The sequence below is a fragment of the Salvia splendens genome, chromosome 5, assembly GCF_004379255.2.
Source record: "Salvia splendens isolate huo1 chromosome 5, SspV2, whole genome shotgun sequence".
Lineage (NCBI taxonomy): Eukaryota > Viridiplantae > Streptophyta > Magnoliopsida > Lamiales > Lamiaceae > Salvia > Salvia splendens.
The window spans coordinates 4,365,916-4,391,827 of record NC_056036.1 but is presented as its reverse complement, the minus strand read 5'-3'; the positions used below and the strand labels follow the sequence as shown (position 1 = coordinate 4,391,827).

The 25,912-nt window shown below is 37.6% G+C and overlaps 3 protein-coding genes across 15 annotated transcripts; 2 read left to right on the top strand and 1 right to left on the bottom strand.

Moving 5' to 3' along the window:
• Window positions 1-1,783: 1,783 nt before the first annotated feature.
• LOC121804360 (fanconi-associated nuclease 1 homolog) lies at window positions 1,784-8,385 on the top strand. The gene is made up of 14 exons (XM_042203851.1): window positions 1,784-1,882; window positions 2,036-2,186; window positions 2,278-2,759; window positions 2,837-2,941; window positions 3,861-4,122; window positions 4,219-4,281; window positions 4,551-4,625; window positions 4,731-4,849; window positions 6,223-6,293; window positions 6,372-6,459; window positions 6,547-6,687; window positions 6,758-6,981; window positions 7,163-7,436; window positions 7,527-8,385. Exons 1-14 carry the CDS (start codon window positions 1,784-1,786, stop codon window positions 8,205-8,207), a joined length of 2,835 nt encoding a protein of 944 aa, XP_042059785.1. The 3' UTR covers window positions 8,208-8,385.
• On the top strand, window positions 8,368-13,074 carry LOC121804361. 13 transcript variants are annotated; one of them, XR_006051130.1, is made up of 6 exons: window positions 8,368-8,824; window positions 8,894-9,032; window positions 9,423-9,508; window positions 9,644-9,790; window positions 10,620-10,725; window positions 12,598-13,074. XR_006051130.1 is itself a non-coding variant. In XM_042203857.1 (5 exons), exons 1-4 carry the CDS (start codon window positions 8,501-8,503, stop codon window positions 9,788-9,790), a joined length of 696 nt encoding a protein of 231 aa, XP_042059791.1. In that variant the 5' UTR covers window positions 8,368-8,500; the 3' UTR covers window positions 12,598-13,074. The 13 variants fall into 13 exon arrangements, 5 of the variants coding, with proteins under 5 accessions (XP_042059791.1, XP_042059789.1, XP_042059790.1 ...); XR_006051127.1 differs by having other exon boundaries at window positions 12,440-13,074; XR_006051128.1 differs by having other exon boundaries at window positions 12,429-13,074.
• A 1,695-nt stretch (window positions 13,075-14,769) lies between these two features.
• Window positions 14,770-15,389, bottom strand: LOC121802873 (preprotein translocase subunit SECE1-like). Its single transcript, XM_042202564.1, has one exon. The coding sequence runs from the start codon at window positions 15,352-15,354 to the stop codon at window positions 14,881-14,883; it is 474 nt and encodes a 157-aa protein (XP_042058498.1). The 5' UTR covers window positions 15,355-15,389; the 3' UTR covers window positions 14,770-14,880.
• Between the last annotated feature and the right edge of the window lie 10,523 nt (window positions 15,390-25,912).

Sequence of the window (25,912 nt, the reverse complement as noted above, 5' to 3'; positions counted from 1 at the left end):
TACCAATAATCGATAATTAGTTTACATATGCTGAATTTGCATTAGAAGTTAGTTTGAGTCATGTTCACTTGTTTCATTTATCTTTGTTGATTATGCTTAGCAATAGATGGTTTGTGATCTTGCCCCAATACTGCTTTGTTGTTAACTTGGAAGTTCTGCGACTCCTTTTTGACGTTGTGCTTCATCTTAAGTCTTTTACCAAATTTCCAATCTTCATTGACCCCATTTCTCCTAAACAGCATATGGCAGCCAAGAAAGAGCAATCGGCCATTCGCGCTGTTCTCGATTAGAGAAGGTCAAGATCGAGAAGAAGAAGAAGCCAGCAGCCAAGAGAACCCGTGCCTGCCAGCCAAGGCCGGCCGTTCGACCAATGCCTACGTCTCCCCCCCACGTACATCAGGTCTTGATACGATGATATATCGTATCTGCGCGATCAGCGAGGGATTCCAAGGGGGAGGAACGTTCGCGGAGGTTTTCTCCTTCGAGCAGCCGCCGTCCACTAGGGTTTTAGATTGATGAATTTGTAGAGAAAGTAAATAGCTTAAAAGTAAAAGACAATAAAAAGATAAAATTGTATTTCTTTAATGATTAATTCAAAAGATAACAAAGACTTCTATCTATAATCCTCCCTAATAACCTAACTTAGTGATCAAGAAATGGGAAAAATATGGAAATCAATAATATATGGAATAATAGAGATATGGAGAAATTCTGTAGATATACTCGTATCAGGTCTCCTTCGTCACACACCCACTATTCTCCAACTGCAGTCCCGGCATACCCAGCAAGCTTCCCGTACGGAAGCAGAAGCCCCTCGTATGTATACTCCCCGGAGGGCCCCCCCTCGTGGGGTCGTATCTTGTCTCTCCGGTGAGCTTCCCGGCCTACGGCGGATACAGCAATGGGATGGCACCTGCTTACCAGCAAGCTTACTACTGATCGACATGACTGGGGGTTATTACTGATATGAAGATGACAACAATCCAAATCCAAATCCAAATCCAAATCCAAATCCAAATCCAAATCCAAATGTTTATTTTGCAAATGGGCTGTAATCACTAACCTTTAATGGTAGCTTTTTATGGTGTGTTAATCTTATAATTACTGACCTTGACGAAGGGCAGACTGTATTTTTCTGATTGTTGAAAAAACTTGGGTAGTTTAGGTGGTTGTGAAAAGTAATCAAGAAACCAAAGGTAACCAGGAACTACTAATACTAGGAACCATGTTTCTCCTTATCTAATGCAGCCTATTACATGCATTTAGATAACTTCTTCATTACTTAATCTTGCTAGTCTGAGCAATGCACATCTCCATTGTTGCAACTTGCAGTATCTCTATTAACATCAACAACTGAGATTTGCAAATACTCATTTTTTATGTGTAAATAATCCATCAAATAAATGGGTTAATTAATCTGTGTTGAAAATCAAATTTTGTTCAAATTGTTTGACTGCCCTTATACTTTTATTTTCCATTTTATTGAGATTTGCTAAAAGTATTTTTATCCAATTACAATTTAAACTAAAAATATAAATCAATATGTCCAAACAAACGTTTAAGTATGTATAGACTATAGTACTCGTACTATCTAGTATTCTAAACACTCTCGCCCAAATTAGCTTATTCTTAAGAGAATACTTATATATTTTTTAAATTGATTATATGTTGGGAATAATAAACGTTTTCCCAATAAAGAAATGGGATTTCCCGCTTGTTTGGTTGGTTGGGTTTATAAATAAAGTGCACATTTTAGGGCTTTCACCCAAACCAGTCTCCGCAAATGCTTACTGGGCGCGAAAGCTTGCTCAGAGTCATCGGCAAACGACGCCGTTTTCTCCCCAATCGCCGATCCCTGCTCCATGCCGCCTCTGCCTCTGCCGTAAATACATTCGCAACCGCATCTAATTTCATTGATTTTTCAAAATTTCTATTCAATCGTCGATCTATCTATCTATTTACCATGTGATATAAGGTGTACTCTCTGTGCTTTTTATCAATGCGTAAATATTGTTTTTTTTTGTGGAAACGGCAGAGTTCTTCGAGCATATTGGAGAGAAATGAAAATGTCGAGACAGATTCACATGAGCAAAGACCCGACGGCGATGCTGCAGAATCGGTGAATTGCCCTGTCTGTGGGGCCGCACTTCCCGGCGCGGATAATGCCCTTATCAATTCCCATGTAGGTGAGGTGTAAGTGTAGGCTTATCGAAATCTTGCGCCATATTTCTTTTCGTTTGAGCTATGATTTGAGTGATGTTGGTTTGATGGTTTCAGATGATTGCCTTGCTCCTAAAGGAAGTAAGCGGAAACTCAGCCAGGCCACCCTTTTTCAGTTGAACTTCTCAAGGTCCAAAGCTAAATTGCATTCTCCGCAGCTAGCCAATGAACTAGTTATTCCAAGCGCGCCTGATGAAATGAGCACTATAGAGTCTATCCATGACTCGAATGGGTTGGGCTGGTCTGAAGAGTATGCTAACAAGGGTTTGGAAAACGATTCGAATGCAAATCCTGAAGAAAAAGTTATCTGCAAAGGCACCGCTAGTGATAAATTTGCCTCGCCATCATTACCATGTGACATTGGTGATGGGCGTAAAGATGGTGTGGGTGAATTTTCAGATGATTATGACATATCTAAGGTTGTTATTCCAACTCTCATTGTTGGTCGTAGGTATGGAAGTAGAGAGTCAATAGATCCTCAATCAAGCATATGCCTCTCTAGAGACCATGAGAATGTTAATGATCCAAATGCTATCAAGGTTTAATTTTGTTGAACTTTTGTATTATTTCCTATTTTACTTAATTTATCAATAAAAGAGTGTTATATATTGACCAGGTACTTTGTGTAGATTGTGGATCTGATAGCATTTTAGGATACATACCGCGAGAATTAGCCCAGTACTTGTCTACTCTAATAGAGAAGTTCCACTTGAACTTTGAGGTATAACAGCTATATTGTGGTACATACTTTACATACTGATATCTGTTTTCTGTTTTTTTTTGTTGGCAATTCTTATTTGTGTAAAACATTTAACCTCTGTATAATTGAAATTTCTGATAGCCTCTGAGGGTCATTCTTTTTTTATGTTTCGCAAAGATAAAACTTTTGTTCCTCTGAACAGCTTCATAGTTATGGCCTCTATGACTGGGCCTGCACAAACTTGGTGCAGAAAAGTAGGCACATTTTAGATATGCTATATGGAAGTTCCAATTACATTAATAGAGGCAAAAGACACATAGTTACAGAGATTGGGGATGTACTTAAATTGACCTGTCTTGTTATAGAATACTGCATATACGCTACTGATGTGAAGTTTCTTTTTAATAGCCTTGGAGAGATCCTTATTTCATCTCTTGTCCCATGCTCCACACCTCCACCAAAGATGAAACCCACCAATTTCACCAATGAGATTGGAGAAGGCTCTTTATTTTCACTCTTTCTAGTGGTTCAAATGTCAAAGAAAGATATAAAATCACTCAATTATCATATTATACTTGGAGCTTATAGGGTACATGATAGTTGATAGAAAAGATGCGGTAGAAACAGGAAAACTAACTGAAACAGAACAGAAAATAGAGAAGAACAGAGAACAATTGACTAGATTGAAGATAATAGAAAATACAAAAGATAATCCTCAAAAGAGACCCTATGGTAGTATCGGTACTACCATCCTAAAACTAAACCCAAGACATTTTTCTCTTCTATTGAGCTATTACTAATAATAGACTCCCTATACTCGAACAAATAATTGATAAAGAATAATAAGCAAGTAAGCAACTAAAGAGAATGGAGGAAATGCAGAAAATCATATCTCCTGATTGTTGCTGGCTATTCTTTTGATTTAAATGAATATATGCAGGTCAGTATAACTTCTGTACCACAAGATCCTCGCACAGCTATTCCAATTCAGATTGTATGCTCAAATGTGGAATTATGCGACCAAAAATATTGCAATATGCAAGAATTTAAGACTATATGGAAACATGTTTTACGTGTCGCTGAACTTGCAAAATCAAATCCATCTGGAATGACCAGGTATCAGCGTAACCTGGAATTGCTTATACAAGAGGTGTTAAAGAGTAACCGACATCTCTTCACAGACAACGAGGTGTCTTTGTTAGGTACCTACTAGTGACTTGTTTCTTTGATGAAATATAGTAATTTCTCTACCTATCTGGCACCTTTTCATGGGGTCTTGATTATTTTATTTTCTACAGAAGCATTTGACTCACTTCCTGATGTTAGTAAAAGACTCTTTCCTCGGCTGTATACACGCAAAGGTTTTATGCCAATCTCACAACTTTCTTTTAGTCAGGTGTATGCTTCTTGGTTGTCTGTGAGTGATGTCAGATTGCTTTAGTGGGCGTGATAGATGCTGTAATTAGTTTTACAGTTGATGAGTGTTCACTTTCCTTCTGATATGTCCCTGTAATTGTTTTAACCTCCTCCCCATTATTTCCTTGTCCATCTATCTCTTTCTAAATGGGAACTTATAGGTTTTTCATTTTATCATACTACTTGATAATCTGAGATATGTTTATCCCCTCAGGGCCCTGGTTTCGGATGTCTAGTATGTCATATCCTGAGATAGCTGACCACAACCAAGCAATTAAGGGGCTTGTAGGTAAAAATTGGTTTAGTAGATATTGCATTGTTTACATGGTATTAACTGATCCAGTTATTTGATACCATTGTTCAAAAAACTCATTACAATTGTTGTTCTCAATAGAAGCTGGGTATCTGTGCTCATTTTTGCCAAGGAATGAACTAGAAGAGGATGACATAGAGGAAGCTTTGAACATACTAAATGTTGATGAGCTGCGGGAGGCTCTGTTACTGCTTAACAAGGTTTGTGCTTTGTCATGTCTTTTGAGCGGCATTAGTGTTTGCAATGTGTAGCAGCATTGAGACGAAGATGTTAACTAATCTTCTTTTCATCCACCAATGCTGATGTTTCACCTAAATCCTATTATCATATTTCAGTTTTTTGTATCTAAATTTCAGATAGACATGAAAACAAAAGCCTATGGTTTGCTTCTGTAATGGATGCACTATCTTTGAGTTTCAACTTTCAATTATAGCATGGAGTGAGTTCTAGTGGTTTGAGCTAATTCTTTTACTGTTAACTCTGTTTTTCTTACTCCTGATGGAAATGTTAAATTTATGACAGTATGCGCCTTTACTTGAGGCAGTGGTTTGTGGGTGACTCAATGATTAACAAAAACATTTATAATTGTGGCTATTATTTTGAGCATCCATCCACTAATTGCATTTTTCTGAATCTTCATAGTTATTTTTTGTTTTCTATACCATTTTCTGCATTTAGACTGAACTTTGCATGCTTAATGCTGGCACAGATTAGGAATGGGTGTATTCATGTCTTTGTAGGTTGTCTTGCTCTGTGTTTGGATGACATCTCATCTGCAGTTTGTTAACAATATGACATCATATGGCTTACTTTCCAGAAATCTTCCAGTTCATTAGTGCAATACATCATACATGAGGATCATAACAGATGGTTCATTCTAGATGTATTTGAACCATAGCTTATGCTCCAAAATTGATTTGGCTTCTGATGACTACACATAAAAAGAACTTTGTGTGGACAGATACGGGTCGTACATCTCATAATTAGGTCCAGCTACCTTATCTAGTTTATCAAGAAAAAAATTGTGAGCTTCAAAAAACATTTTGAGTGTAAAATCCATATGAAATTTAAATGTTTCCTTAATCTATTTCGGAAATGTGTTCATCTGGGTAAAAGTTTCACCTCTTTTTTATTTTCATTTCGTGTTCTAATACAAAGTTCTTCCCTTGTTAATCAGAACTCTGTATTTTGGATGGTGGTGGTACCATTAGTTTGATACATTTGATTTTTCTTAGTTCGTTTCACAAAAGGGTATTGCATCCTTTTGTTGGTTGCTTGGAAAGTATCCTTTTCCTCTCTAGTCTAGACCCTTCCACAATTATCTGTGATTGGTATCCAGCAGCTTCTAGGTCTTTCAAATTTGCCTTCTGAGCTTTCTATGACTTTCTTAAACTGTAGACTAATGAAATTTCTTCCCACATGATTTATACATGAAGGATAACACTCTGGTGATTAATGTGTCCGCTTGAACTTTTTCTTAATTGGAGAGTTATAGTTTTTCTTTAGTCGCCAGATGCATATGCATGATCTTTCCTGTTAATTGCTGATTTTCTTTGTTTCAACTGAAACTCAGAAATGCATTCATGGTACAAGGAAGCAAGACATCATTAAATTGCTGTTGTCATCAAATACAGGTGGTCCTTGGTAAGGTAACTTGATATACGTCATGAGTCTGTCAAATTTGGCTACATCTCTCACATGATTCTGCAATTTCTCATTCAGTTTTGACCTCCGAGGTTTTGTGCTAGCTAAAAGTGGTTCTTGTGTAAAAGTATCTCCACTTGCCGAACTTCTAGTATGGCGAGCTGAGGTGATTACTCTTGTCACTTCATGTTGTTTAGTTAGTCTAAGAGGCTCTTGAATGGTACATTTTAATCTAATATTGCTCCCCTTCCAGAGGCTTTTCTTCCTCAACGGAGAGCAGGATCTGTCAGCCTTTTTGCTAGTGGACTTAGGTATTGTAAAATATCCTGCTTATAGATGTATAATCTCAGAGCCGATTTTTCCAAATAGGAGCGGCGTGCTATCTTATGAAGAGGTATGCTTATTGCTTAATTAATGTCTCAGACTCCCATTTCCTTTTATTGAGGGCTACTTTATTATTATAGGCAATTGAAATTTCACAAATTATGGTTGAGTCTCTTGACGAGAACGACATGGAGTTGGTCTTAAGATGCACAGAAATATCTGTTTCGCGGATGTCAACTTTTTCGACAGAGAATACATCTTCAACTGGTGGATCAAAGGACTCCTTTTTATCTCATTTCTCAGCCTCATGGGTGTACTCGAAGGTGGTCTTATTGGGTGTGTCCTTTCTTGAACGCGAGAAGAGGTAATGGTGTATAAAATTTACGAACTCTTATGCCTGCCTGCTCCTTGGCATTTCTTTTCACTGAAGCTCTAAACTGAAAATTAAATTGGCATCTATTAATACAGATCTAATCAAATTAAATGCTGCTTTTGGGGAATCTTGCTTGCAATATGGCTTTTGAAGTTGCCTCGTGCTTTGACAGGTACACGGAGGCCATTGATTTACTCTGGCAACTACTAAATACATTCACTTCAGATAGAAGAAGGGGATATTGGACATTACGGCTCTCTGTTGATTTGGAACATCTTGGGCGTGTAGATGACAGCTTGCAAGTAGCTGAGGGTGGTTTACTTGATCCATGGGTTCGTGCTGGTTCACGAGTAGCGCTGCAAAGGAGAGTGCTGCGGTTGGGTAAACCACCCAGACGCTGGAAAATACCCAGTTATTCTAATTCAGTCAACCGGAAGATTGTTCAGGTACCAAGTCTAAACATATAGATGTTCTTACCATGGTATTAGTTCAATCCATCCCATTAATTTGTCTGCCTTTGGTCTAACGACAATCAGGTTCATGTTCAAGGAAGACCGTTGAATGGTAAAATAGGGGCGAAGAGCATCTTCTACGGTGAGGATGGAGAACGATGTGGAGTAGAAGAGCTTGCACTACAGTATTATGCCGGGGAAGGAGGTGGTTGGCAAGGCGTTCACTCAGAGAGTGGCATTTGGCTTACCATTTTCGGGATCTTGATGTGGGATGTCGTTTTTGCTGATGTACCAAATGTTTTCCGCACCAAATTTCAGACTGCACCCTTGGATCTCGGGACCGATAGCTTCTATGAGACCAGAAAGAGCCTTATAGAAGCTCACTTGGAGAAAATCCGAGATGGCATGGCAGAGGAGATGCTCATCACGACGTGGGAGTTGCATGTTGGAACTGCCTGTCGAGGGGTGAACTGGGAGAAGCACTCGCTGGCTGATCTTCGAGTTGCTGCAAAATGCATCGGAAGTGCGTGCCTTGCCTCCATCTGCAGACATCTGGCTCAGGGTTACCGGAGCTGGTCCAGTGGCATGCCTGACTTACTTCTGTGGCGTCTCCACGACTGCTACAGAGGCGAAGCAAAGCTCGTGGAGGTGAAGGGTCCCAGGGACCGACTCTCGGAACAGCAGCGCGCGTGGTTGCTTGTCCTCATGGACTGCGGCTTCCATGTCGAGGTTTGCAAGGTGACTCCAAATCCGGTAGCAACATAAATAGCTAAGGCATGGCTATAGATACATTATTTATTTGTATATACAGATACAAAAACACTTTTTTTCTTTTTTTCACTTGATTAGTGTTATATGAGGATCTGTAATTGGTAGTACTCCATGTATCACAAAAGCTAGGGACTAATGGTGTTAAAAAAAAATTATGAGTTTGATAATTTAATTATGTATTGATCTAGAAAAGCACTTACAATACTAATATTTTAATATTCGTAAAAACAAAATTGAATCTAATTATGCTTGATTGGGTCTGACCATACCAAACTATCAACGAGGGGATGGTCACAGAAGCAAACGATGCCGTTTCGCCCAACCTATCTACCACCGCCATTCTGTCACCGATCACCTCAACCGGCGGCAGCGGAGACCTTATTGTATCAACGACAGACGCGATGCGCTCCTTCCTCACCATATCTTCCACCGATTCACGCCTATCGGAGGATCTCAGGCATCTTTCTTCCTCGCTTAGCCTCCAGTCGACCGCATCATACCAATCCCTGAGAACGATCTGGTTCGGATCCGAATCTGGCTCCAGAGCCGATCTATCCTCTCTCCTGGCCGGCTCTAATTTCGTCTTCACCAGCCCTGCGCCTCGCCAGAAGGTAGTTTCAATGTGTTTTCATGGTAATGTATTTTGTTTTAATTTTGAGTTTTGGTGGTTTGGTTGATAGAGCGAGGAGCTGAAGGCGAGATTGAGAAATCTGGAGGAAGCAGCTGAGAGGAAGGCGTACCATAAATTGGTGAAGGATATCACTCCGAGGAAGCCTGTGAATGATCCTTTCTCTTCTTACAAGGATCAATTAGGCTTCGGTAATCCTTTTTTTTCTTCGCTTTTCATTTTTTTCAATTCAAATCAAAACTGCTGAGCTAGGCAACATGGTATTGATGATGATAGCTCTACTGAAGGATTTAGGATGTCTTAATTTTCAATCGCGGAAATGCGATTTACCTGAGAAGTAGCATAGAATTCTTATGGTTCAACTATGATATTTTCTTATTCGCCATTTGATTCCTTGATGTTTAGTTAAGAAAGTGAAACAGTTGGCCTAATCAGTCTTTCCAGATTTTGAAGCTGTGATTATTGTAAATATCCGTAGTTTTGCCTATTCTTCTGCATTTCTCTCCTTGCCTCTAATGATTCGAGATCATTTCCTGGATTCACTGGATTTTGATACTGTGATATTCTTGACAACCTTCCAGGATTACACGTTGTGGTTACGATGTTTACTGGATACTTGGTCGGGTATGCAGCATTCCGAGCCCTGTTTGGCCAAAGTCCTGCCACGGTAAGTTTCGTTCTGCACTTTCTTTATTGCTTGTTGAAATTAAAGAAAAATGAGTGGAATGTAGTTTACGCTTGTTCTATGACCATATGCATACTTTCTTGATGGAAATTGATGTTGCGGTTCTTTACTGTTTAGAGTGCTGCTGGAGGCATCCTTGGTCTGGTCGGGGCCATGCTAGTCGAGACACTTCTATTTATACTCAGATATTCTGACCTAGGTAGTGAATCCTCCTCAGCTTCTACTTCTCGTCCCTCCAATTTGAAGATTAAGAAGAATCAGTAGGTATGATTTCGGATATATTTTCTTGGAAGATTGTGTTCTGGGTAAATAGTTTTGAAATGCAGGCTTACTTATGTAGGATTTTCAGAGTTATTTGTATGTGAAATATAAGGCTGGTTTTTGGTATTTATTCAAAAAAATTTTGGCAATACGTGGTTGTTACAATCTCTCACATTTGAGAAGGTTTGTTCTGTGTATTGCTCTATTTTTCTGATTTATGTAGAATATTAGTACTAGAGTAGTGTAGTACTACTCATAAGCAATGCTTCCTGGTTCCTCCCATCCCAAGTCCCAACTTAAATCAATTCTTACTCCGTTTGTTCCTTAAATTTTGTCACATTTTTCTATTTCCGTTCATCCCACAAAATTTGTCACATTTCACTTTTTACCATTTTTTTTATAGTGGACCACATATTCCACTAACTCATTCCAACTCACATTTTATTATGCGTGTTCACTTTGAACTAATTCCATTTCTAAGATTTGAAAGAAGTAATTATTCCAAGAATTAAGCCATAATTGGCCACAATATAGGGTCATGATAATCTACAAACCCTCTATAATACAATCTATACAAACTTTAATCCTGCCCACTTATTGTAATTAATCAACGGTTAATATATGTTAGATTTGAGATGTCAATATTTCCTATGAATCTGTTAACAAAGGGTATTTTTGAGACAAAATTAATCAGTTGAAACTATTAATTATGGTGAGAGATTATGTAATCCCAATAACTGCGTCTCCCCACTATTCACGTTTCATATCCCCTCATTTCATCTCTCTTCTTCCCCTTCATTCCACGTTTTCGTCTTTTGCAATTCCTCCATAGTTAATCGACGGCGATCCTCTGCGGCGACGACGTCAGCGAATCCTCCTCGGCGGCTTCATGAGTTCTGTGCGACAAAGTGGGAAAGCTTCGGCGCAGTCATCTGAAGGTGAGATTTCCGGCGAAAAACCCTAGTTGTTGAGATTTCCATTGTTGTTGTGTTTTTTTTTGGTGAGCTTTCCAGCAACAAAACCCTAGTTGTTGAAATTTTGGTGAAATTTCTGGCTATTTCTTTGGTCTCGTCGAGTTCGTGATTCTTGGGTGTTTCTTTATGCTGCTTAAAGTGGTACTAATTTAGTTGTTGACATTGTACAAACTAAAATAGTGGTATGGTGAAATTTTGTTGATGTTGGTTTGTTGAAATTTTCGGCCATCATCATTGTTGACACTGTGCATTTCATTTGGAAAATTTAGTGAATTTCTTGGTTTGTTGAGTTGTGTTGCGATTCCAGTCCGATCCAGCTAAGATCACAATGCACAACCAATCGACACAACAACTAACCACACAATAAACACAACAAACAATTGAACGCAGCAATGGAACAAGATAAACACTGAATGTAGATTGATAATGAGATCAGAGAAACAATGCGATAAGTAAATGATAACGAAAGCAACACGATAAAGAGAATTGATAAAATGCTTCGGATCCACGATCCTCAGCCTAAGGTGCTCAAGCACACATTCACACAATTTTCATGAGTGAATTGAAGAAAGTTGCTACTTCTATTTATATTCTCCCTTCCTTCCCTTCTCTCTCTTAAGCTGACGTGGCATCATATCCTTGCTCTCCCCACATGACAAAATCGGCTTCACGATTCTTAAGTTGGCATGCTTCTTCTCTTCCACTCTTATTGAAACGACGTCACATGCAACCAACACATGGGTTATTTACTTAACGAAAAATACTTGCAACAAGTTGATATTGTGTTCTGCCATAGCATGGGTTACTGATACTTTATTTTTGGGTGAGTGATTTTGATGTTGACATTGTTCTAAGTCTCTGATCTATCGTTGTGTTTGTGGTGATAATAAACATGTCAGTGTGCCTCTGTGTTGTGTTTTGCGTGTGACCGTGGTGTTGTGTTTGTTATTGTATTGACATTGCTTGGTTTGGTTTTTTTTGGTGAGCTTTCCGGCAACAAAACCCTAGTTGTTGATATTTAGTGTGTTGTTTTGTTTTGCTTTTGTAATTGCTCGTATCGACGTTGCTCGGTTTGCTGTGTATGGTGACTGACATTACTTGTTGATGTTTTGGTATTTGATCAGGAAATACTCAATCAAAGGGTAAAAATTGGGTGCTGACATTCTGGAATGTATCTTATGTTGATGTTGTGTGTTTCTGACATTCTGAAATGTATATGAGAATTAAAGTGACATCTTGGCTGTGACTTTGATGATGGGTGTAGAAATTTGCTGTTGACATTGTTCTAAGCCTCTGATCTGTTGCATTTACATGCTGATAATTTATCTGGGAAGTGCTAATAACATGTCAGTGAGTTGTTTTGTTTTGCGTTTGTTATTGCTCATACTGAAATTGCTTGGTTTGGTGAGTATATGACATGGGAGGCCAACATTTAGCCGGTGGGTGATGAAATTTGCTTAGTAACTGAAATGGAATACTGACGCTTTTGAAAAAGGGTGTTGAAATTTGCGTAGAACAATTCCGTGGTGATAATTTATCTGGGAAGTGGAAACAACATGTTAGTGTGTTGTACTATTTTGCTTTTGTAATTGCTCGTATCGACGTTGCTCGGTTTGCTGTGTATAGTGACTGACATTTCTCATTGACATTATTTATTGATGTTTTAGTATTTGATCAGGAAAACGTCAATCAAAGGGTAAAGTTGTAGATGAGGGTGAGGGGAGTGGGAAGCGGACTAGAACAGTAGGAAAACAGTCAAAATCTGTGCAGTCCATGCGTATACAAGCCAACAGAACACAACTAAGGATCAAGAGAACAACGTGTTTTTTCTTGCAGATCCTGAAGTCTCTCAATGTAAAGCAGAAAACTGCAGTCAGGCAGCTCGGCTTTGGTGGTCTTCTCGAGTACGATGTGGCGTCTATTCCAACAACGTTAGCCTATTGGCTACTAGAGCATTTTGACCACCTACGGTGCAGTCTCAAGCTGCCTAATGGTGATGAGGTAGGGATTGATGCGAAAGATGTTGAGCTTATTTTTGGTTTCCCAAATGGGGGGATTAAATTTCATCGAAGTGACCGAATGACTGGCATCAAATACCTAGAAACCATACCACTTGAGGAGGATGTTGATATACATTCTATGCAGACGAAGGTCCTGGATGTTGATATACCTAGAAACCATACCACTTGTTGACATTCGTTTCAGAAAAAAAAATTGAAACTGCATCATTTTGTTGACATTTGTTGTAGACGTGTTGACATTTGTAGCTTAAAAAACTTGAAACAAAATTGAAACTGCATCGATTTGTATTTAGAAAAAATTTTGAATATTCGTTTCAAAATTGAGCAAAATGTGGATATTCACCAAATTGAAACTGCATCAATGACTCAAGCATCAAAAAATTCTTGACCAAAAAATCGTCACCAAATTCATCACAGGGACATCACCAAATTCGAAAGGTAAACTACTACTCAACCTCATTCATCAACGAACGTAAAAAAAATCCAACATAATCGTCATTGGTTTCATCATTATGATACCCCTATTTTTGCATATTAGCATGAAAAATACCTTGAGCTTCGTCAAACATCTCAATTCAACACAAACGTGGTCGTTAAGCTTACGTCGGATAAAAATTCCGCAGGAGAAGAACGCCAGAGAAGACCGCTGGAGATCAATTTCGTATGACAGAAATAGTATTATTCCAATGAGAATATACTGAATATTTGATATCGAAATTTAGAGAATTATTGAAGAACTATGTCAGAGAAGAAGTTTGATATTTCATGGCTGAATGGTTAATACAATTTTTTGGCTAAATGTAATCTCTTTCAAAAAAATGATAATAATAGTAGTTTGGGAGATTGGAGATAGATTAGGGACGCATAATTGACTTTTGCATAAACTGTTACATATTAATCTTGTTAGTAGTATGGCGTGAAATTAGGGAGTGTTATAACTAATGAAAAAATCAAATTCCATATACACCCTTGTTGACAGAATTAGTATTATCTGTTGACATCGAAAATGAGCCCCTATATTAACCGTTGATTAAGTGAAATTAATGGGTAGGATTAGAGTTTGTATAGTTTGTATTATAGAGGGTTTGCATTTGATCATACTCCATTGGCCACCTGTATAATTATGTTCCTCCTTTTTTAGTATACTAGAATTGGCCCTAGAATTGGCCCAAATATTATACTAAAATAAAGAATTTGACTTAATAGAATTATAGATTGACAAATTTATCCCTTCAAGTAGAAATGTGGAAAGGTGAAAAGATTGGGTAAATGTGTAAAACAAGTCCATTTCTTCATGCATTTTTCAATACACAAACAAATCTTACCTATTATGCAAGATTTCAATTCTTGCTCAATTGGCATGAATAGTGCAGACCTCACCTCAATTGTAAGGCCCCCAACAATTAAATTAGTGGTGAACACCATAATTGGCCTAATTAGACCAAGAATTGTCCAAATTCTTACAAACTGAACACGCCCTAAAACTTAAAAATAAGACTCACTCTCCACTAACTTTTTCAACTCACTATTCATTACATTTCTTAAAACATGTGCTTGGTCAAAGTGTGACAAAATTTAACTGACGGAGGGAGTATTTTTTTTTTAAAGCTCCAACAAAATTAATCCTTTCAAATTCTTAACTGACTAACACCACTTTTCTTAAATCTTTAGTACTACTACTATGTTAAAAAGAAACATTTCGATTAACTTTGGGAGTTGGACGGGAAATATTCGATAGATTGAAGCATTTATTGGGTGTGGATAACTCAAACAAAGAAAATACACTTTGACTGTTCTATTAGTAACTAAGTGAAGTAAAATTTGTAAAATATTTAACTAACTATTGTAAATATAAAGTAATCACATTAATAATCAAAGTTGACCTTCATTTAACTTTGAAGCTTTTCAGTGTGAATTGATTCTATGTTGTCTACCATATTTTTTAATCGTATATTGGTACTATATTTACAAATCACAACATTAGAAATTTGACATTCTAGTAAAATTTCATTATGCTAAACAAAAAATAATCACTCTTATAAGCTAAACAAAATAGGTTTAAAAAAAGAAAGGGGAAAAATAGCTCGAAATGAAGGGATTATCCAAAGAAATCCTGCACACCTTTTCCGGCGAAAACAGTATCAGAAATCTCAGCCAAAACGGCATTGACAGTGAGCAAAACGAGACTGGATCCAGCGATGACCCCCAGCACCACTCCCGTCGTACCCAACACTTTGCCGAAAGCAGGCCACTCGATTTCCCTAATTTCCTCAATCACTCCGCTCACGAATCCGGTCTCCTTCTCCTCCTCTCTCTCCTTCATCGCCTGTTGTATCTCCTTCCCCAATTCCGTCATTTCCTTGCTCTCCTCCGCCGATTCGGCAGCGGCGGCGGCGTTCTCGTCATCGGCGGAGGCTTTGGGGACGCTGGAGAACTGGCGGGGGCGATTGAATGCGAATTGAGGGAATTTAGGGGCGTGTTTGAGGAGGATTGTTGTGGATTTCGGTGAAACAGTGGTGATTGGAGAGGCGGAAGGAAACAAGGGTGGGAATTGGGCGATTGGAGTTGCCATTGCTTGGCTGTGAGGAAAGTGGGGTGATTTTATAATTTTGTATATAGCATTATTATATTAAGTTTTTCTTTAGTAAATGTGATGTCATATTGGTGATCAAGAAAATCGAGCAACATTTAGCATAGATTGTTTAATTAGGCCATAAGAGCATTTTCAATGGCGGCTAGCGGACCAGCTAGCCGATTCTCGGCGCTAGCCGGTTCGCTCGCCGAACCATTGGCGTTGGCTAGCTCCAAATCGGCGAGCGGACGCCGATTCTCGGGCGCTGGCTGATAAGCTCGCCGGTCGGCTGGCCGCCATTGTAGGCGGGCGATCGGCGAGCGATCAGCCAACACTTTTTTTTTTAATTTTCGAAACACTATATTTTGGGGTAGCCGGGTCGAACAACGACCTCAACGTCTTCAACTCGTCGCCCCTTTTCAACGAGCAATGCCAGGGGGTCGGTCCGGCCATCAGTTTTATCGCCAACGGAAACCAGCATGATATGGGCTACTACTTGGCGGATGGGATATACCCTAGGTGGCCCGTCTTTGTGAAGACGATCAGATGCGCATCAAATGAGAGGAAGGCCTACTTTGCGGAACGGCAGGAGTCGGCGCGCAAGGACGTGGAGCTGGCATTTGGTGTGCTCCAGTCTCGATGGGCGGCAATTAGGGGTCCAACGCGTTTGTGGCATGTCGACTACATTGCTGATATAATGTACGCATGTATTATCCTGCACAACATGATTGTCGAAGATGAATGTGTACAACTGACTAGTTGGGCCAATGACGATGCTAATGAGGCCGGCCCAAGCCACGGCGTGGCCGCCCCCAACGTACGAAGGGGGTACCTCACGATGAAGTCGGCCGCCTCAAGGCACATGCCGACATGCGCCAAGTGGATGCTCATATTCGACTCCAAAAGGATTTAATTGAAGAGTTGTGGGCGCGGAGGACTGCATGTCGTTAGATTTTTTTTAATTAATGTAATTTTTTTTAATTAATGTACTTTGTTTTAATTTAAATATTATTATTAAATTTTCCCGTATCTGTGTTGTAAATTTAATTTCGTATTTGGTGTGATTATTAATTATTTGTTTTTTATAATTTTATTTATTGTGGCTAGCCTATTGCTAACCTATTGTTTGTCTAGTTGCTCATCCTGATGATGTGGCAGGAGAAGTTTTTAGTGTTGATAATGTGGTAGGAGGAGTTGTGGCTAGCCTATGGCGGGCCTATGGCTAGCCTAAAACCATTAGACATGCTCTAGTAGGGTGGAAATACCACTTTGCAACCTCCTTTTACACCGTTTGGTAGCCAAAACACAAACCCAGCGACCCGGTAAACATAGTCGGGTTTTCGCTCTACACATACTGATACTGCTATCAGTGAGGGGGTATCAACACTATCACGGTGGTAAGCAGGTATATAAGGCAAGGCGTTTTCATGATTTGGCTGAAAAGATTGTGTGTGTCCAATTTCATCGATCTGTTCGATTTGCTTAATTGAAGTCGGGCGAGAGATTGGGGGAGGGGAGGTGGCGGAAGAAGCAGCGGCGGCGGAGGAAGGTGACAGAGAGGACGAAGACGGAGAAGGCAGGGTGGTGTTGGGGATGAAGAGTGCTTGCTAGGCATGTGAGGAGCCGAAGATGGGTAGTTTAGTAAGAGCATCCACAATAGCGCCTAGCGCACCGCTTAGCCGAGCGCCGGTACTAGGCGGTGCGCTAGGCGATCTATTGCAACCGCCTAGCGGTTTCCGGATTAAAAAATCGCCTAGCGCTCGGCGGTTCCGTGGCGCTAGGCAGTGCGCTGGGCGATCCGCTCGACGCTATTGCAGCGTCCGGATCGCCTAGTGCAAATTTTTTTTTCTGAAACACTATATATACGCGCCTTGCACGTCATTTTCATTCGCACCACTTGTTTTAACGAGTACTCTCTCTATCTAAATTTCTGTACAAGATCAACAACGGTAAATGGATCTCAACAACGAGCCTACTTCAGGGAGTAGCGGGTCTCAAGCTCAAACTCCCCCGGTCCCCGTGGGAAGTGGATGGAGTTAGATGCCACCATACTACAACATGTACCAGTGGCAGCAGATGATGTCCGGGATGCCAACCGGGGGGTTTCAAGCGATGCCGGGGTGGGCACCCGGGATGCAGATGATGCCCGGGGGGTACAGGCGACGCAGGGGACGCCGGGGGGGTACCGGCGACGGTGGATCCCCGGCGACACAGGGGACGCCGGGGGACGTCTATCGCTCCAGTTTCGATTTTTCGACTGGTTCGTCGCACACATCGACCCAACGGAGGCGCAGCCGTTGCCCCAATTTGACACTTTCTTCTTCGATGAATTGGGGTTAGATCTTCTCGGTGTTCCGGATGCTCCCGTTCAAACGGGAGGCGCAGGGCTGGGTCGTGGCGCCCCAAAGAAGAAAAACAAGGGGAAGAGGGTCGGCGAGTCCTCGCAGCCGGGTGAGGACGACAGCTCGGTACGGAGGAGGTGGACGGACGCGGAGAACGTCGCGCTGGCCAAGGCGTGGGTGAGTGTTTGCGACGATCCTCTCGTTTTGAACAACCAGAGGATCGTCAACTTGTGGGGCAAGATAGCAACAGCCTACCAGAGGTTTTGCCCGGAGGGAGGCGATGCACCGGGGAGGATTGCCGGAAGGGGTGGGACCGAATCAGGGTTGCGGTCTCCCGATTTTCGGGCTTGTACACCAACGCCCTCCGCATGATGAGCAGTGGCCAAACGGAGGAAGACTGCAGGAGGATAGCGGAGAAAGCCTTCCCCCTGAAGGGGGTGTATAAGGACTTCACCTACTGGAACTGCTATCTTGTGTTGAACGACTCCGAGAAGTTCCGAGTAGGTGTCGACACTGGCTGGCCGAAGAAGCAACGACTGAACTATACCGGTGATTTCAGCGGCAGCAGCGGTGGTTCCCACGACCTCCCCGAGACGGCCCAGGAGGTCCCGACCCCTCGTTTGTTCGCTCGTTGAACTCGCCCGGTTGGGCACAGGCGGGCTCAACGGGAGGCGAGGGGGGTCGCCGGGGGTTCCTAGGAGGTCCAGTCGGCATCCCCCTTGGCCAATCCACAGCGGATCTCAAATTCTTCGCGCGTCAACAAACGCGCGCTCAGATGGTCAAGACGATGGCCGAATGGCGGGCGGCGGTGGACCCCGTGGAGAAGAGTTTGCTTCAAATATTGCTCCTGAGCATGCAGGAGGATTTGGAGGCGGCACGGAGGGAAGCCGCCGGGAGTAGAGGCGGTGGCGGCGACGGAGGCGGAGGCGATGGTGCCGACAACGACGGAGGAGACGACGACGGAGACGATGACGGAGCAGAGGAGTGAATTATTGTACTTTTTTGTTAATTATTGTAATTTTTTTAAATTATTGTACTTTTTTTAAATTATTGTACTTTTTAAAATTTTAATAGCATTATTAATGTTTCTCGTATATGTCTCGTAAATTAAATTCCGTATATTGTGTGATTGTTAATTATTTCATTTTTATATAATTGTTATTAGTGATGTGGCTATTGATGTGGTTGGGCTATTTATGATGTGGCTAGGCTATTGCTGGGCTATTTGTGATGTGGCAGGTGGATTTTTAGTGTTGATGATGTGGCAGGAGGAGTTTGTGGCTAGGCTATGGCTGGGCTATTGCTGGGCTATTCCTATCGTGGATGGTCTAAGAAAAAATTGTTTTCAGCCCTACTTCCATTCAACCAAACTCTCCAAATTGGGCTATACTAATTTCTTGGGCTCAACCAAACAACTAACAACTCTACCCACCCACTCATGAAAAGCTCATTTACCACATACCCCTTAGTAGTTAAAATGTATAGGATCGATAAGCGAGTTATATCTTTCTATAATATGCATACTGATCTTTTCTTATTTAATCATTGCTTCATTGGAAAAAAAAAATCATTTACTTTATTCAATATGTATTGTGGGCTGCGGCGGCTTCAATTCCACTCTTATTCAGTCAAACCTTAACTACGAGTCTACGACAGTGAACTCAATTTTCTATTACCATTCCACTTGTGAAGGATTATTATAGATGCAATAGAAATTAATATAATGCAGAATGATACAATAAAATATTGGATTTGGTTGTTACCATGATTGAAGTTTTTATTTAATTTTCATAATTAATGAACAATAACTTATTTTTCATATTTAATGGATAATAATAAGTGTTCCAATAATATCATACTTCTCCATCTACAAAATTCGTGACATGTTTTAATTGTGGGTTAATAATATGTAAATCCAGAATAGACCCAAATCCATCTCAAAGCCCAATAAGACTTTGTGATAGATTTTATAAACGACCATTATCCATCAATGAAGAAAGAAAAGAAATGACACTCTTTTTTCAGAATATTGTTAAGAAAGAAATAAATATTACAAAAACATTGCGATTTTTTATGTGTTTCGAAAATGACTTTATTTAGTGATTTCTTCTGAAATTTTATTGAAACCAGCTTGAATTCACTTAATTCTTCATATTATGTCAAAGTACAGTTTTTTGTTTTATCAGCTGAAAATTCTCAATTAAAAATAGGTGCAATTTCTACTGTCAGTTAAAAAATTAGATACGCAGTAATTTTTTGTAGTTGACCTTTGAAATTACTTTAAACCCCTCGTCCACTTATTAAAAAACACCACGATTATCAAACTTTGGGGTTAGGATCCCCTGCTGTGGCTCCAAGCACAGCAGGGACTGCTGTTACACACAGTAATTTTTTAATAATAATAAAAATTATTAATTTATATATTATTTTAATATTATATTTTATTATTAAAAAATAAGGTGTGTGTGACAGCAGCCCCGGCTGTGCTTGGAGCAACAGCAGGGGATCCTAACCCCAAACTTTGACTAGTAAAATATGGGCCCAAATGTTACACTTTGAATTAACGTCACATCTAGAAGAAAATGACGAATTATTTAAAATTTAGAGATAATAATCCTGCTAATTCCGACTATAGAAAATGAATTGACAAATATGAATCATGCATGAAAGTTGTCTTTATTAAAAAACAAAAGTTTCAAATTCGCCTCATCTTTGGAAATTCTGCCTCCTATATTTGAACAAGATGACTACTTTATCTCCACATTAAAATTAACACCCCCTCCTTTTTTACCAAAACCAATTCTTTGATTTTTATTCAAAAAAGAGAAAACATATCATTTCCCTTTATATTGGATCAAAAAATGGTCATCATATATGAGCAATGTTACCTTTGCAACTATGATAAAATAAATTTATCATAGTTGATAAAACGCTTCTCCTCTAATTATAATTAATAAATCGAAGTTCAATTCAGCTAGTTCACTATTAATTTAATACAATTTCTAAATGACATCGAATGAAGTCTTCAAATATTATACTCCATTTTGCAGAAGGGGGGTTGTATCATTTAAAGCTGACCTTGAAGAAAATTAGGCCCTTCTGAAGGTACGAGGGTAGCCTAAAATAATTGGCCACGTGGACAATTTGATGGAAAATGAGTTCGATTCAGTGTATTTGAAACTAAATCTAGCGTGGAATAAATTATGGACCAAAATGAATTCCACTTTCAAATATAAAAGTAGTACCCTCTCCGTCCCGGACTACTTGCACTTATTTCTTTTCTAGGCGTCCCAAGTTATTTGCACTCTTTCCATTTTTGATAAAAATTATCACCTACAGCCGCAATTGTTGACTTTGCTATACACTCATTCCTTAATCTCCGTACCGAAAAGGAAATGTGCGAGTAGTCCGGGACGGAGGGAGTATTATAAATCTATGGATTATTAGAATTAATGATGATTTAGTGTGTGATATATTGGCATTGGCGTGTGATCAAAAGTAAAAACTACTATCAAATAATCGAGTGACTGAAATTAGACTCGTTCAACCTTAATTAATTGGTCAATGGATCGATCATTTGTTTTAAAAAAAAGTCAAAAACTATAGGAAGAATTTGAATCCAGCTGACAGATTTGATGACATATTTGGAAATAGCCGTCATGCCAACATGCATCACTATTTATGTAGTTGCTATTTTCGACCAATTTTAACTCTTTCAGAAGATATGCATATTTATTACTATTACTAGTAATTTAGTCATCTTTTCTTTATGACATGTTTGGTTATATGTTGCAAGGACGTGTTACATATTAGTACATGATATAAAATGGAATTAAATATTATACCATAGATGATAGAAATTTGATTATGAGTTATAAAATTACCTCCTACAATCGGATATGTATGCTCCTTCGTCTCATTATAATTAACTATATTATAAGATCAGTATTTTTATAAACAGTGGAGGGTATTACAAAAAAATGTTGATATGGATTTTGTTATAATCGAATAGATATAGTACGTATTAAAAATTATTATATATTACAAATAATCTATACCAATAATATACACCATTTGATATACTACGACTAGTAGTATTATATATATACCTTTAGTTAAGACATTTTTAACTTTTTCTTTCACTTTCTATTAATCATCTCAACATTTTCTTCCTCTTTTTATAGACATTTCTTGTCATCATTGCGTAAAAGATTTTTGCATCACATTATTTGCTGGATTACCATTCGAAGACGCTAATATCGACTTTCGTAATAATCTTTTTGACGATTCAGATAATTTTCCAATAAAATTAGGGTGCCAAACCCCATCTCAAGAAAATAGTAGTATAAAATAAAATAACAATACTACTAAATATTAAATTTTATTTATGTATGGGGCGAAAATGATATATATTGGTTAGACTTTAGTATTTTCTATAATGGGGTGGGGGATGGTTGTTGGTGGGGTGCAAACATTCCTAATATGTACCCCTCCATGGTCATATTCCCACATCAAACAATGGGTCACCATGTGCATCACAATTAGGAATCATTTTTGGCCCTTAGATCATGAAAATCTAACATGGATTCATCACTTATTGCATAAATTCATGCACATGTGTTCGAATTGTATAAGTGAAAAAATTTAAGTTTTTAAATTCATATATAATACTATTCAACAATTAATTCATGGTTTAAAACTGCGAACTATATTTGGCTATCAGATAGTGATCTAGGTAGATGCTACTCACTGGTTGAATGAATGTAGGCTCAAATACTAGAAGGGATAAAAGAATTTATCAATTAATTTATACGTTCCATGCAAGTGTTCTTACATTGTTACAATAACAAAAATCTCTTTTTCAACATGAGAGTGAGAGAATATATATATTTTTAGTTATTCGATCAATAAGATCCATCTTGGGTTCATCTTGTTGCATGGAACAAGATGTGTGTGTGCCATATTATGATTTGATCTCATGTGAAGCGAAATATTCATTTAATTTGATTTTTTAGTGCAGTTAATATTTTACTGTGAATGTAATGACTTTATACATTCAATGTCATGTCTCAATTCTAACTATAAATGGTAGTATTTCCTCTGTCCGGCAAAAAAAAGCCTTATTCTATGGAATTGGTAAGACCGTGAATAGAATATATTAAGTCATTGTATTTACAACAAAATCAACCACGTCACGTTCAAATAAAATAAAATAAAATAAAATAAAATAAAATAAAATAGAATAATTTTCAATGGAACTTTCATGTGAGACCATCTTGATTTGAGATGGGTTATATTAACAGACGCGTCAAAACTATTTTAGAACTAGCATTTAATGACATATTTATATATATAGTTATAAATTATTGTGAAACGTGCCAAAATACAAATTTAAATTTATCAATTAACGTATTTTTTTATATTATATATACGAGTATCTCACTTTGAGAATAATCACATTCAAACTCATATTCAGATAATTCAGTAGCATAAATATTTATAATCATAGAAACCTATAAAGTTACAAATATACCATGTCAATATAAATTCGAATCCGATCTCACGAGTTTCATAATGAAACAATCCCCTTTAAGCAAATATTATACCCCATATATCACAAATGATGTTGTATGTGACATTTTATTCGTAAATGCATGAATGTGATCACTCAAATACATTCAATAGTTACGTGAGCACCTAATATTACAAAGTTTGAAATCATGATTTGATCACATTAATATTATTCGGTGCAAAAATAAAATCTTCTTTTTTGCTGGTAAATGGCAGACATTTATATGACTATATAATTAACTATAATGCTTCATGATTCTACATATCAAAAGAAAATTGTACCCCTTTAGTGATGCTCAATGATTGATATGAATATTGTTCGATTAAGTGATGGATACTTAAACTAATCTCAACTTTCTCTTTGTAATAGTAAAAATTAGTTTTAAATAATTTTGGGCCGATTTAATTTTAAGCAATCTCGAGTCAATTTGAATTTAAGTTATCGAACGTGTAATGTTTACTAAATTACACAAATAATTGATTTTTCGATACAAAGTGTGTCAATTATTGATTGATTCAAGTTGAATAAAGGTGTGTGAAATAATGATTCTGGAATTTATAAAATAATATTTAACTATTTTGGAATAATTTCATGATATATCAATTCAAAGTGGATGAAGAGCTCGAAATGTTCCCTTGATCACTTGATGGAAATTTATGAATATAAGACCTACATTATATATGCCCATTATTTTCAGACCAGAAAAATAATGACACGTAAAAATCAATTCGAAATTGAAAATGACAGAAAAAATAGAAAATGACAGAGATCGAATGATGCACTAAATGCAATGAACTAAGTAGGAAAGAAACAAAAAATTAAAATCCTTAGCCGGAACGCTTGTAATGATGCATTGCCACGATATATTTTATAATAAAAGAATGATAATATATGATTTCCAAGCGATATTATTATTTTATTTTCTTATGTAATAGTATATACGTAGCCTAGAAGAATTTGGTCACAAAAGTTATTTTTTGGACCCCTCACGGTCGATATCGACACATATTTATTTACATACTTATATGTGTAAAATATCACTCTTATTATAAATAACTAAAATTGACGAAGTTTGGAAAAAAAGTGATGTGACAAAAATAGCTCAATTTTTTGAAAGAGGGAGAGTTTTTATTTAAATTAGGCATGCCAACTCGTTTTGAGAGTTGGGACTATATTGATATTCTAATTTTAATATACATTTAGTAGGTACAGTTGAAATTAATATAATTAGTAAGAAGAAGTCATAGCACCATTAGATTTTCATATAATTTTTTAGTATTATTTTTTTATTGGTGTATTGATCGTATTATTGATTCGTTAAAATCAGCCAAAACTATATAATATATGATTTAATATTTTTTAATGATCTTGTTGCATACTGTTTATCATAAAAATTATTCGTATCTTTATTTAAAAAGTAGCTACATTTCCACGCATTCATACAAATATAAGGAAATAAATCATTAAATGGTTGCCGGCCATTTATTTTGTCCACATGTATTTCAATTATACCAATGCTTTTATAAACCAAATATTAAAATATTGCTCCCGTTATGAATAAACCAAAAAAGAAAATCAACTACGTTTTCAGTATCGTAACAACACTGATCTCAAAAATAAAATAAAATTGTGTACTAGATAAATTTGCAAAAAAGATTAACAAAATAAAAAAAATATTGGAAGATCGATCGACACTATAGTATATTTTTATTACGAAACTATTTATTAATTAGTCTTCACTCTTCAGGTTGAAAATAAATAAAAATAGCATTTGATTAATAGCCATGCGTTAATCTCGTGTTATGACATTTTCGGTAACATTTGACAGTTGACTTACTCTATAGATTTTCATTAATTCTTTGACGCTGATATTAATTTATTTATTCGTGTGTGTTTTTTCTTACATTTCGTGTGTGTTTTTTCTTACTTTCTTCACAATTGAGTGGATCTCAGACCTTAATAAAGGAAAGATAAAAAAACTATTTTCAACTTGAATATTTACTATTATTAATGTCGTTAAGCATGTGCATTTTATATACATAATTATCCAGATAATTGCCAGATGCATAATAATATAACCAACACTCCTAATTTTAGCAAGGGTACTACACTTTTGCGATATACTAGCAATAATTTAAATCTTGCTATGTTCTTTGCTTAGTTTATAAAAGAAAAACAAGTAGTAAGAAATTTTAATGCATGAACCGAATCATCCACTGGTAATTGTATGAAAGCCTAAACAATATAAAAAACATTTCGAATTAAATGAATCTAAACAATAAAGCATTTGCAAGCGCAGTTAAATTCAGTTAAAATTGTTCATGGTAATTTAATGTGAAATATACACTAAATTCTGTTAAAATTCATGTGCGGCCATTTTAATTTTAGGACACACAAACATTTCAAATATGTTAATTTTAATTACTTCAATATAGAAAAATTTCCCACTTTTCCTTATGCCACTCTGCCTCTGTCCGATAGTAGTTTAGTCGTATTTATTTTTGGACCGTCTTAAGATGGTTGAATAGTTTTATTTTTTTGACAAAAACTTTTTTCTCTTTTGCTTTATTATTTTATTCTTCTTACTTAATTTTTTCCGTTAACATCTAAACATTCATTGTCTAACCTCCGTGACAAGGCAAAA